General features: G+C 32.9%; 1 protein-coding gene across 1 annotated transcript; it reads left to right on the top strand.

The window, feature by feature from the left end:
• Positions 1 to 10174: 10174 nt before the first annotated feature.
• On the top strand, positions 10175 to 13371 carry LOC127084573 (E3 ubiquitin-protein ligase APD2). The gene is made up of 10 exons (XM_051025055.1): positions 10175 to 10364; positions 10489 to 10595; positions 10777 to 10902; positions 10995 to 11088; positions 11179 to 11253; positions 11789 to 11871; positions 11971 to 12114; positions 12224 to 12299; positions 12491 to 12827; positions 13094 to 13371. Exons 1-10 carry the CDS (start codon positions 10301 to 10303, stop codon positions 13167 to 13169), a joined length of 1182 nt encoding a protein of 393 aa, XP_050881012.1. The 5' UTR covers positions 10175 to 10300; the 3' UTR covers positions 13170 to 13371.
• Positions 13372 to 13956: the final 585 nt, after the last annotated feature.

Raw genomic sequence — 13956 nt, 5'->3', positions numbered from 1 at the left:
TATGGACGAGCACAATGCTGACCCTTTTGTTGCAGGTGACCAACAAGAGGAAGATGCACATGAGTAATTTGTCTCTCCGCAAGAGGACACCACGCATACAGGTGTCGGGTCATCATCTATGACACCAAACCAATGGTCGTGGGTACAGACTGAGATCGATGATCCCCGAGTGGAGCAAGCACACCAAGGAATAGAGCAAGCTCGTCAAGGGACTGTTATGGATGAGATGGATGTGATGATGCAACGGTTGATGTTGCAATTTCCTCCACCACAGTGAGGATATGTGAGTCCTCTCTCTATCTTGGATTAAACATTGCGGACAATGTTTGGTTCAAGTGTGTGTGTGTGTGGGAGGGGGGGGGTTATTATTTGTTTTTATTATTTTCAACATTATTTTTATGTCAAATTTTCTGATTGTGTATTGTTTAGTTAATTAGTTGTTTGGTATTTTATGTGTTACAGATAGAGGATATTCGTACCGGATGAATGATGAGGCTTGGAGCGATTGGATGAAAGATACACCCCTGTACTAGCTCTCCCGGAAACCCCGGAAAGTTGATGTTGTTGAAGTGAATAATCAGACACGATTTTCTATCATTGGACTACACAAGAATACTCTGTACCCGAAGAGAAGACAAAGCTACATCACACTGAGAGGTATCTTGGAAACCTGTATGTTATACCAAACATGGTGAGAATCACAAAAAAGCCAAACACTTATCATCATGAAAGCTTTTCAGGTATGTCTCTGTCACTCTGAGTTTGCGTAAGTAGATATTGGAATTTCATAACACACATGTACACATTGAGGCACTTCTTTGTTTTGACCTCGAGACTTTCCAGCCAACCCGTCAATATTACCGTCGTTTACCCAATTTGAGTCATATTCCCTTTTTGTTTGTTATGAACCATTGTAAATAACCGTAAGCCCAAACATTACCTTACCTTGCTCGGATAAGTGTTGTTGATTGTTGATCTGTGGAAAATTCTAAGTTTAGGGTTGGGACACCGGTGAGAACTAGATAAGTGCGGTTGAAAAAATATATAAGTGTGAAACTTCAAAAAAAGGAATGAAAAAATTGAGAAGTAAAATAAAGCACTTATCTAGAAAAATTGAGGTTGGCAAAAAGCGTGCTCAAAGGAGCGCATGAAAAAAAAGAGAAAAATAAGAGCCAATGAATCCTAACAAGAAAGGTATCCAAAAGAAACAACCTCTTAGTTGAACGATTGAACACAGTGATGGGAATAGCAACACGGACTCTGAACCTAAACCGCTAGTTTCCCCCTTTTGTTTGTTTTTCCCCACCTTGCACCTAAGCCCCATTACAACCTAAAAAGCCCTCGAATAGTGTGTGTGGTATGTTTTTGAAGTGAAGATATCTGTTATTTAAACTTATGAGTGGACTCTGCATGCTCTGACTTTTGAGTGAAAACACTTTGACCCTGAGAGATTTGGTGAGAGTGTGAAAAGCTACAGGTAAAAAGGTGCTTCGATGTGAAAGTGTAGCGGAACGTCGGAAGTCGGGGAAAAGTAGAACAGTGAACGAAAAATGAAAAGGGAGTCGCGAAAGATCTCAATAGTATTCCGGAAAGTGGATTGAAAGAATTTGGGGGTGATCGACCTGTTGTCCTGAGCATCACTTGAGGACAAGCAATGAGATAAGTTTGGGGTTGTGGTCGGTCTCCAATTCTACTTGTTTTTTAACACTCATTTGGCATAAATTCACGAAGTCGATAACACCTTATTTTACCTGTTTATGTTATTTTGTTTAGTAAATTAGATGTTCGCATTTCCATTATGTTTTGATTATTATCTTCTGTTTTTGTCAATGTACTCCATTTTATGCCTCCTTTTGGTAGTTTGGTTGGTTTCAGGTGCAAGCAAGAATACCCAAAGACTCGCCAAGGGAATTGGGCGTTCCGAGCTCATCGGAAGAGGAATTTTAAAGTTACAGTAGCCCTGACATGGTCACCCGTGTTCCCTGACATGACCCGTGTCAGGGGAAGGAAGAAAGAGGAGGCCCAATAGCTAAAACAGGGAGTTGACACGGGTTCCCGTGTCAGCAGTCCTGGTAGAGGCGTGCTGGAGAGTTGGCAGTAGTAAGCCAACACGGCCGACCGTGTTGCCTGACACGACCAGTGTTGGCTTGGACGCCTCATCTTCTAATTTTTCCAATTTTTTGGCATTGCTGATCCCGGAGGGCATTTTGGACATTTGCTACATCAAATATTTGATCAGTAACTATTTAGGGTACTTTTGGAGACAGAGACCAGTGACGTTTTACACGATAGAGAATTGGTACGATTGAGATTGGAACGATCAAGAGTTGCGGAGAACGGAGGTCCTTCAAGAGTGGATGCGATTGAAGATCAACAAAATCCTCTTATTCTTGTAATGTCTAAATTATATGTTTTATCTTCTTTGAATAGTATGAGTGGCTAAACCCCCTAATGCCAGGGGGTGTCCCTGATTTGATCGTGTAATGACTATGAATTTGTAATTCCTTCAATATTATGTTTGTTTGTCAATTTCATTGTGCAATGTTTTTAACGCTTTCGTTATCAGAAAAATAAGGATTGTTATATGGTTAACAATTTGCGGGATTGCAATTGTTAAAGTTTTTGCTCAGTGAAACTGTAGTAGATATCACCTAGGACTAGGGATACCCTATAGTTACTGGTTATATCTTGTTATTTCAAAAGGCATGGTTTCATTATAATCACCTAAGGACTTAGAGATTAGAATGAATGACCAAAGGTTTCCCTCTAAGGTTTTAGGAGGAAACAATTTTAAGATCTGATAATTGCATTTTTGAACTGTTTGAGGAGATATACATTCAAGGTCATTACATGAGATAATCATACACCATCCTTGGCATAATTTTATAAATTGTGTAAAAGCTTTATTCTGTATTACTTCTAGTTCCATTAGAGAGTGACTTATTACAAACCTTCAATTATTTGTTTTGTTTAATTGAATCACAATTTAAACTCATATTACTGCATAGTCCTCGAGATCGATGTTTGGGAAACATCCCTATTATTACTATATTGGCAAAATAGTACACTTGATATTTTTTGATCATTTAGATATTGCTAATTTCTCCTTGATTATTTCTTGATTCAAATTCCAAAGGGAAAGTGGATTTTCTATATGACATTCTTGTCTATTGTATTGCATCTCATTGGTCAGATCTTTTCAACTCTTAACTTTTAATTTTATGCTTAGGGTAGTCTCTTCATCTCCCTCACTTCTTAAATTTTAAAAATCTCCCTTTTTTTCTTCAAAAACTTTCTTTGTCTGTGATTTCAAACTTAGACTTTGCTTTAATGATTAGAAACTTTGGCCTTATGCCAATGAATTTCAAACCTTTTTCTTAAATCAAATTTGTAAATAAACTTAATTATATTGACTTAAAATTTCAAAAGACAAAAAGAATTAACAAACCCATTCAAATTTTTGGCCCCTTGGTGCCTTTTCATTTAAACTTTTGTTAAAAGCAATTCACCAACTTTGAAATTGTTACTACGAACTACGAGGTTTTAATCCCTCATTTTTATGTTGGTACGTAGGCACAAGTCCGAAGGTCTTGTCAAACACAAAAATATAATTAATGAATTCTTTTCTCATCCCCACACTCTATTTTTCTCAAACATCTTTTATACCAAAAACACATACACACATAAAAAAGGGCTCCCTATGAGTACCTAGGACACTTTGGGTGCTAACACCTTCCCTCTGTGTAACCAACCCCCTTACCTGTAATCTCTGACATTTTATTAGTTTTGATTTGAAAACTTCTTATGTTTGGGTTTTTTTCTTACTTTTCCCTTTTCCTTTGGAAACAATAAAAGCGCGGTGGCGACTCTGGTTTTATTGACGTTAAGCTTATCCATAGCTTGATGGTCATGAATTTACCGCTACAGACTCCTCTGTGAGCCCTCACAATACTCCCATTATGAAGGATCACGATGCACATCATTTACTTCACCCTTTATACTCTTCTTAACTCCCATATTTGGCTTGTACTTGACCGATAATGGACACATCGAAGTTGTAGATGGATGTGTTAGTTCCCGAACCTTTTTCTTTAACACCCTCTGGCCTACAATATCCAAAGAATTGAAATATGTCTTAAACTCTTCACACTTTGCTTCTAAATCCAACGTTGTACCATTATCTTCATGATCAACATCATGCTTTTCAATGTTATATCGATGCTCAATGTTGACAATACTTTTTTAGAACGAGACCCTGATTGAACCAAGCTGCAACTTCAACATGGTGTTCACAACATCCCAGCTTCGACATAAATATCATCGGCTTGTAGTCAACATGTTTTTTAGTCTCCAATTAGCAGACTCCATCCTGTTCATTGTTATGTTCCTTGAATGAGTGAATCTATTAGTCTAAGTAGTAACAAACATTTCTTTATAAGGTGTCAACTATGTTTCAATCACATACTTAACAAACAAAGGAATATCAGCACAAACAGTTTCAAAGTGCTTCAAGTGTGCGAGAATCTCAATATCTATATTAGCATACATGATGTTGTTCCATAGATCCATGACATGCTCATGTCTTTCAGATTTAACATACTCTTTATATTTCATGCTAACATTTTTTGAAATATGGAACGATGAATGATATGTAGGTACAAGGGCCCCAATCCTTGGCGAACACAATAATAAAAAACTAAAAACCCAATTCTTTCACATTCCTTTTGAAAATAAAGCAATAAACCATGCACGCAAATAACTTAAATGGTTCCCATGGAGTATCATGGATGTGAGGGGTGCTAATACATTCCCCTTGTGTAACCAACTTCCAAACCCAATCTCGGTTGCGAGACTAATTCCTTATCCTTACATATTGCACTTCCCGTGTGCATACCTTTTTCCCGAGGGGTTTATCGACTATCTTCCCTCTCCTTCCCCATAGAAGAATTCAAATAAAACTCGGTGGTGACTCTTTTGTTTTCGTTTTCTCTCGAAGACGGTCAATGTTTCGGTTTCCTATTCCGATTATGTTTAAAAAACCTCGGGTGCGACAGTCCTTACGCACTGACATGAATTCAAATCATGAAGCCATTTTGGCTAGAATCAATCACATTATTTCTGTACATTACGATGACTGCCATCGTTATGAGAGTCTCTACAGGGAAATGTGTGATGTTATTGATTCTCAATACCGCAATGACAGACAAGGCTGGAAAAGGGGTGCACCAAGAGGATATGGGAGAAGATAGATTAGTGTTTAAATGATGTATTGAGAGATTGGTCTTGTAATGTCCGGTTACTTTAGGTGTCTTGTGTCTTTCTGTATTTTGTTATTTCATGTTTTAGTGCCTTTAGATTATGGTTTGTTTAGCTCTTGGTTTATGTATTAACAATGGCTCTTTAACTGTTTGGATTTAAACAATGGTTGTTGTATTAAGTACTTATGATTGTTGTTATTGTTGTGTCTATTATTTAGTTTGTGTGTTATCATAGATGTTGTATACATGTGCGCATATTTCTTACCTTTTTTAAACTTCAGGTCGACACATGAATGGTACAGGTCGACACATATGCTGCAGTATTAAAGCCTGCAACTTCTGTCTTATATGTCGAGTCTTCAAGTCAACCTATGGGTAACACATAACCTTACAGGTCGACACATTCTTCCAACAGGTCGACACATGACTTGAATAGATCGACACGTGATTCGTATAAGTCGACCTATTGGTTAAATATTTTGAAAATTTGCATATGTTTTCATTCTTTTTGCTTCTTATGAGTCTCACATATATAAATTCATGATACATGCATCATTCTCCAGTAAGGTTTCCAGAGTGAGTAAAACCTACATGAATCTAGGATTTCAAAGTATCTCATCATCTTCAATTCAATTTATGCATACACACAATCAAACTACACATAATTGTTTTTTGATTGGGTGTCATCTAGGTTAGGACTGATAACGTCCAATTAGGTTTGTTATACTGAGAATATTGGATTGCGATCTTTGAGGGATTAAAATAAGAAAACCGAGGTGGGGGTTTTCTTCAAGATCTTTAGGGTTTTAAGGTTTTATACAAGATTGTTCAACTCGGATCCGATCGATTGAAAGCCTTGAGACTAGGTGTGCCGACAAAGGAGTAGTGTGAAACGGTGGATCATGTTGACAAATCTTGGGTTCAACAAGTGTGCGCTTGAGATTAATTCATCTGCGTGAAAGACTTGAGATAAGGAGGTCGTGCAAGTAAGTAGCAACAACAAGTGAATTGAAGCGACATTTTTGGTAACTTGATCAATCTTTGATCAAGGTTTTTGGAGGTGCTAAAGTGAAGAACAAACCTAGGGTTTGTGGGATTTGATTTCTCATCTCTTACATTGATACGTTTGCAAGTAAGATTTATTATATAAATATCTCAATTCAAATTCAAATTGAGGGCAGACACACTCATAACGAGGTTGATTGGGGAACTACATAAACAAATCCTTGCGTACTCTCTCTATCTTTATCTCTCTACCTCTTTTATTTTTCAACGTGAAAATTGTCGATTACTTTGATCACCAGATCAACATAGTTTGAATCATAATGTTGATTACATTTTGAATTTTGTGTATGTTATATTGATCAACCATTTGGTTATGATTTGATTTCTTAGAACAACAATCACCATATAAAATTCCAAACTTTATTTTTCGCACACCAAGTGTTCGACAGATTGCTTGACTTAATTTTTTTTGTGTGAATATCGTTGGATATAGATTTTTACTATTGCATAGTACTCAATTAGTTGTGCTTAATAGTTGTTGATCGAATTGTGAATTATTATCATTCTATTGGCACTATTACGCATATCCGGACTTTTCAATAGAAGGTTCGGCTAGACGATTTTGAATTCGGGAAATATTTGAAACTTGCTTCCATACTGAAAAATTTCTAAATCAAAGTTTCAAATAATTTTTTTTAACTTGGGATCTATTCACCCCCTCTAGATCTAGGCATATCGTCTAACATTAACTAAGCCCATGGTTACAAAAATTATCTTGGAAGAATGCCTAGGATGGAAAATATAAAAAAAACAAGCTAGGAGAACACTTCTAAGATTTGTACTCAACACACAGTTGGAATAATTTTATGTATACCCATGACCTGGGATTAAGCTGGGAAGGAGCAACTTTTAAATATTTCAAGACAACTACCTCAAATTCAGAAAAGGCAACCAAAGACATGTTCTTGTAAACAAGTATTCATAAAATGGGATCTTACAGTAGTCCAAAGAAATGCATATCCTCTTTTCCCCTGACATAGGAAAGGCTAACAACTCTGAAGGGTCACCGACCATGATTCCAACCACATTTATGGAAGCCTCGGTGCTCAAAACCAAGTATGTGTCTGCTACTTTTGCATCTAAAAAGTCATACTCTAACACTCCCGACCGACTTCGAAGTTTCAAGTGGGCTAGCACCCCAGCATCATTATGTTCACAACCATTTGTCTGCAGACGAAGTTGAATGTAATATTTAATGCACTATCTCCTTTGCATATTGACTTGTATCTCTCCATCGGATAAGATGCGAAGGGGCATGAGGGCTTTACGCACAATTTATTCCTCCACCAACATTTTTATATAAGGGCATCTAATGAATTAGATGACGAAGTTTCTTCCTCTAGGGAATCCCTAGACACCCTTTATGAATCAGAATCATTAGATATGTGTATGATTTCTTGTTCTAGGTTATCATTATTAAGAGGAGAAAGATGAGAACCAATGGAGGTCCCCATCGCAAAAGAATATGAAGTTTCAACTTCAGAATCACTCACTAGATTGACCATATTATCGTTCATCCTGACTAGAAAACAGGAAATGTTGGAAGGTAAAAGCTTGATTTAGAAAGGTATCTGGTTATGTGGGATTGATGAAGCGAGAGGAATAGAAAAAAGGCGAAGCTTTAAGAAAAACACTGAGTTACTTCTAGTGATACTCTAAAGGAAGAAGGAACAAATATGCTTTTCTGAAAAGTAATTGTAAGTCTGAATGCTAAATATTGTGAAAAACTTCCAAATAATCAATTCACACTACTTATAAGCAACAACAACAGAAAGGATCAGACTAACTATGGAAATGAATCACAAGATAAATAACTAGATTTTCACTCATGGATATACGTCAACTCAAGTACACTTAAGTACACTATAAGCTGAACCATATCATAACTGGTCACATCACTACACATGTAAAAAAGGGGTGATAAAGCGTTCTGATGATGGAACTGAATTAATGCATATGTTCCCTTTCAAAAATTCATACCAAGTGTTTCAGTTTCATTCCACATTGAACCATATCATGAAGGTCAATCAATGATACTTAAGCCTTCCCGCAGTGCCTGAGAAACCCTTGGGGAAACTGTTTTGGAACGGCCAAAAGCTCAAATGACTAAGGCCCAATCCACATCAAATCCACTACACTTAACCTAAGATATAAAATGAGTTCATATGCTAAGAGCAAAGTACAATATCCGATCTTCAATTTTTATTATACTCATCTTTAATCTTAAACTGACTTGGGTGTTAGAGTGCTAACATTGCAAGTCCACTCCGCGCCGATGTAAAGGAGATCGGATCCACCGTTCAAGATCATCAGTTTTCCAACTACATTCATTTCTGCCTCCCGAACGGAACATAACCCTAGAACTTATATTCATTTAACTCAATTAACACATATCTACCTACCTACCCAAATTTGGGACGACAATTTGACTCATATTAGTGGGCACCCGCAAAAATATACATAACGAGTAGGGTAAAAACCCGCAAAAATGGATATAAGTTTGGGCTCGGGTAATTACACACTAAAATAAGCGTGTACAAGTGCTCGTTTTGGCACCTTAGTATCCACATCGCCGCATACTCGCACAATATGTATATTTATATATTTTAATTTATATCATTACACAAAAATATATGTCCATCAATTTTTAAAAATACATCAATGTTAAACAATTATATATTTAATATAAATATTCGTTTATTTCATAATTCCAATAATTAATTTTTTAATTTTTTTTTAATATACTTAAAAAACTTACAATAGTATAATATTTTATAATATTTATTTTTATTTTTATTAAAATGCATGTAATAGATATGAATATGTCTATTTACATATTCATATTGCACGTGTACGAGTGCTAGTTAATGTCAAAACATGTATGTATTCGACTACAAAATGAAAATGAATATTATACTATCATTCAAACGTTACATATTGTATATAATTGTATATCCTTGAATTTAGTGAGAGCAATTTGTAATTTAAATTTGAGAGTTTTTCAAGCTGCTTAACGTGTAAGTGCATATATGAATTATGGCGTGCAAAAGCAATTAACGATGTGAAATGTGTAGATTAAGCCATCTATTTAAACTATAATGCTTTTACTTTAAGGAAAATGTTAACTTGTATGTATATGTAGATAAAAAAGATATTTTGAAAATTGTGTCTTTTGATTTTTGCTAAATTTTATGTTTGGATCTTAGTACGAAACTTTTCACTTTTTCATACTTTTGAGTTTTTTAAGGACACAAGTTAAGATGATACTTACTCTACTCAAAAAAAGATAGAAAAAAATGATACGTTTTTTATATTAATCCAAATCACAACCAATTCAAAATTATGGATAATCTCGACCCAAATAGTATTCATATTATTATAAAATTTGGATTTTGTATTACTGAATTGAAAAATATACTTTAGAATAAAAATATAAACTTATTATTTTTAAATAACTAAAACATGATTCTGTTAATTTTGTAATTAAAAAAAGTCATTTTTTCAGATTTTTTTCAACATTTTTTTATTAAAGACAATTAATAAATAAAAAAATCAATTAAAGAAACAAAGTAGTTCAAGTCAAATGGCTCATGAACATTAGTGAATGTCCATATTGATTAAAGAGTAACGAGTCAAACACTAATTGTAACAATTATTAATTAATTCATATTAAATTTTCAGTTGAACGTTGAATTATTACAGGTTTAAGACAAAAAATTAATAATTTTCTTATATAGAATATACTCTACCTAACTTGAAAGATCATGTTTTTTTTTTCTTTTTGACTAAACAATATCATTTTTAGGCTACAATGGATTCATTTGAATTATTCCATAATCTCGATAGAATAATTTTTACATCTAAATATCAAACCATGTTTTCATGTTACTTACAAAAGGAGAGATTCAGATAAGGATATCCAACACAACCATAGCAACCAACAAGAACAAATCAACATTTCAAACACAAAGCCATTAATGACTTTCATGTGGGACAATGTTTGTTCTTGCATTGTTATTCTTGTGCTATTTTGGTTCATTGGTTAGTACAATTATTCCAATAAATTTTTATGCATTTTTTTCTCTTTAATTAAATTGTAATATGCAATCAATCTCAATTGCGTCCTAGTCATATGAACTTATTCTGTTCCCATTTTTTTTTGTAGAATCTATTACTCTTAGTTTTGTTGGTGTTTGCGGATCTAATTTACAATTGGGTTCGTATTCGTCACATTTGATTGAAATCAACTCAATGTTAGTACAATCGATCGAGGTATTTAAATATAATTTGAACATTTTCTTATTATTTTCCTTATTATATATCTATTCATTTAACTGTTTTTGGTTGTATTATTATTATTATTATTATTATTATTATTATTATTATTATTATTATTATTATTATTATTATTATTATTATTATTATGTCCTAATGTTTTATGACATAATAACAGGTGCAACAAAACAATAGGCCAAAATCTGGTATGATGCTTTATGGATTTGATGTTGCTCCTCCACTAGATGGCAAAATAAATTGGACTGAGATGTATGATGTATCCATTCCACCAAAATCTCAAAAGGCATGATCCAACTTTGTTTTGTTTTTTCAGGTTTGTTTAATGTTGTTAAACCTTATAAACATGATGTTTTGCGCAATCATATGGTTTTGCAGGAATGGATATTCTACCTGAATAAAGACTCTCAGTTAGATGTTTTTGTTAGTGTTAATTCTTTAGTAGCACCTTTAATCCTTGTAATATTAAAAGGTACACTTTTATTTTTATATTTCAATTTATGATTCATTATCTCTATGCGATATGTACTCTTCCATTATTTCTAATCTTTCACAAATACAGGTAGAGAAAGTATAGATGAGTGGAAAGATGATCCAATATCCCCTGACGCAACAATGTATTGGAATAATATCTATGGTATAAAATATAATTACTTGTAAAGTAGTTCTCTTATGCTACATTTGTTTTGATTTGTTTTGATGTAATCTAGTTCTGTCAAAAAATTGAGCCTAATAGAATCAAACTCTAGTAAAAAATCATTCAAATCGAACCGAACCATTCAAATTTATCAACAACATAACCAAACTAAAAATATTATGGTATATCGATTTGGAATTCTAAACCGTAGCAAACAGTTAGAAAACATTTTTTTCTAATCAAATTATTTGTTAAAGAACCAAATCGTTATATTTTTTTTTTTGATTTTTTTAATAATTTTTTTAAATTTATTTGTAGCAGTTTTCATTTTCAATTTTGATTTGGTTTAATTTCAGTTTTGGTTCATCCTTTTTATCATTGTTTGGTCATAAAACTATTTGTGCAACATGGTTAAGTTTACTAACCAAATATATCATTTCGATTATTTTAATTTCAGTTCGGTTCTTTTAATGGTTCAGTTTGGTTGGCGATCTTTTTTAACATTATTTTCATTCATATTTTTATTTATTTACAGGAAGTAGTAAGGTTACACAGAAAATATCAGAATCGTCTACTTATTATGTGGCTATTGGCAATATCAACCATCAAAATGTTAAGGTGATATGCATTTTTAGTTAACATTGACAACTAGTGATTTAGTGACATTTTGCAAATGGGTCATTAATGCTTTGAAATGTTACTACATGCAATAATTAGGTACAATTGAAGTTCAATGTGAATGCACTTCTCTACAATACAACCAACTCTTATAAAAGATGTTCTCTAGATAACAATTCATGTAAAATAAACACAGCTCTTTCAGCAAACATAGCACTATTAACCACTCCAGGTCCTAAAGAGGTAATAAAACGACAAATTTACATTTTTCTATAACTTTTTCTAATCCTTCTATATATAATATGACTTATAAGGACATCAAAGTAATTCTAATAACTAGTCTTTCTTTCAGGGTGTAACTAACCAGGAATGGTTTGATGTGAATGTGTCTTATGAACCAAGATGGATCATGTATTTTATAGGAATAGGTATCACAATTTATTTTGATTGATATATATTTTAATTTTAAGAAAAAACTTGTAGCGTGGACTTGGCTGACGCTAATAGCGTCAGTGACGGTAGTCGACGCTAAAAGTGGTGTTTATCGATATAAAATATAACCAAATTTAGGGTTTGACATATTTGAAATATACATTATGCAATGAATAAATAAACACAGGTGTGATGACTGTGATAATCCTATGTGCATTGGAATCGTACCAAATGTACCAAACAAACATTGAAGAAAATGTAAGGTTCCGATTCCAACGAGTGGAAGTGAATTCAGAAAGAGCTCCATTGTTGTCTAGAAAAGACACTGATGTTACTAGTTGGAGTTCATCTTATGATTCTTTCTCAAGTGATGAAGAAAATTCTAGTGAAGGAAAGTCAATAATAGAAGGGGAAACTAGCAATAATGATCTTAGGCGTTTGTGTGTTATTTGCTTCGATGCAAGAAGGGATTGTTTTTTTCTCCCATGTGGCCATTTTGCAACATGCTATACTTGTGGGACAAGGTAAAACATATTTTTTCATCTTTTTTATTTGAAGTTATTAGCTTAATATACATATCAATTAATATATATTTATAAAATTAAGTGATTGTTGATGATATTGGTAAATGTTGTTTACTTACATTTCATAGTTTTTTTGATTTTTTTAAAAGAAATGCATAAATGAAAGAATTGATTTTACATTTGTACATATGGATAAATATAAAGTTGTAAAAAGTTTTTTTTTGTACATTAATGTAGAGTTTAACTCCTATTATTTTTATGTGTAGAATTGCTGCAGAAACTTGCACTTGTCCCATTTGTAGAAGGAAAATGAAGAAATTAAAAAAGATTTATATTGTGTAATTTAGATGACTATCATGGATGTAAATAGGCATATATGAGTTTCTTTTTCTAGAGTTTATATAGCATCTTTCTTATTTTGGAAATAGAAAATATATAATATATAAAAATCAATTGATGTCGGGCTTATGTTTTTTTTATGCCCATCATCTTTCTGGATGGAGATGGCTTCAAATAAATATTTATATGAAGACATATTTTTATATGTTTTGTTAAACTAAAGGGATAGAAAACCTAGAGCATTTGTATGAATTCAAGTTTTAGGTATTTATATTTTTATTCTTTTTCATTTGGATCTTCTAGAATAAGTGATATGACAAATATTTTTTTAATTTTAATTTTTTTAATTACATGAAAGTGCTTATTTGTTTAATTTTTCATTTTTCATTTTTTATAAAATCTACATTGGCGTTTTTCTTATATATTTTTTTTGTTTTGGTGTCAAATCTTAAAAGACGAAAGTTTCAAAATTTAATCCCAAGAGAAGTTGAAGCAAGGACCTTTGAATCATCAAGAGATCACATATCCACTAAAATGTTTTGTTTGAATAAAAAATTGATATATATATATATATATATATATATATATATATATATATATATATATATATATATATATATATATATATATTACACGACATGTATATATCTAGAATAATACATAAGTGGCATTAATATTGTTGGTACTTACTGACTACATATCGCAAGTGTGCAAATGATAATGCATAAGTCACGTACAAAAAACTATATAGTCACTGGTACATAATCATATGTCTATATCAAAAGATACT

Source organism: Lathyrus oleraceus, chromosome 5, assembly GCF_024323335.1.
Source record: "Lathyrus oleraceus cultivar Zhongwan6 chromosome 5, CAAS_Psat_ZW6_1.0, whole genome shotgun sequence".
In the NCBI taxonomy this organism is placed as follows: domain Eukaryota; kingdom Viridiplantae; phylum Streptophyta; class Magnoliopsida; order Fabales; family Fabaceae; genus Lathyrus; species Lathyrus oleraceus.
The sequence above is the reverse complement of the archived record's forward strand: the minus strand, read 5'-3'. Positions and strand labels throughout refer to the sequence as shown.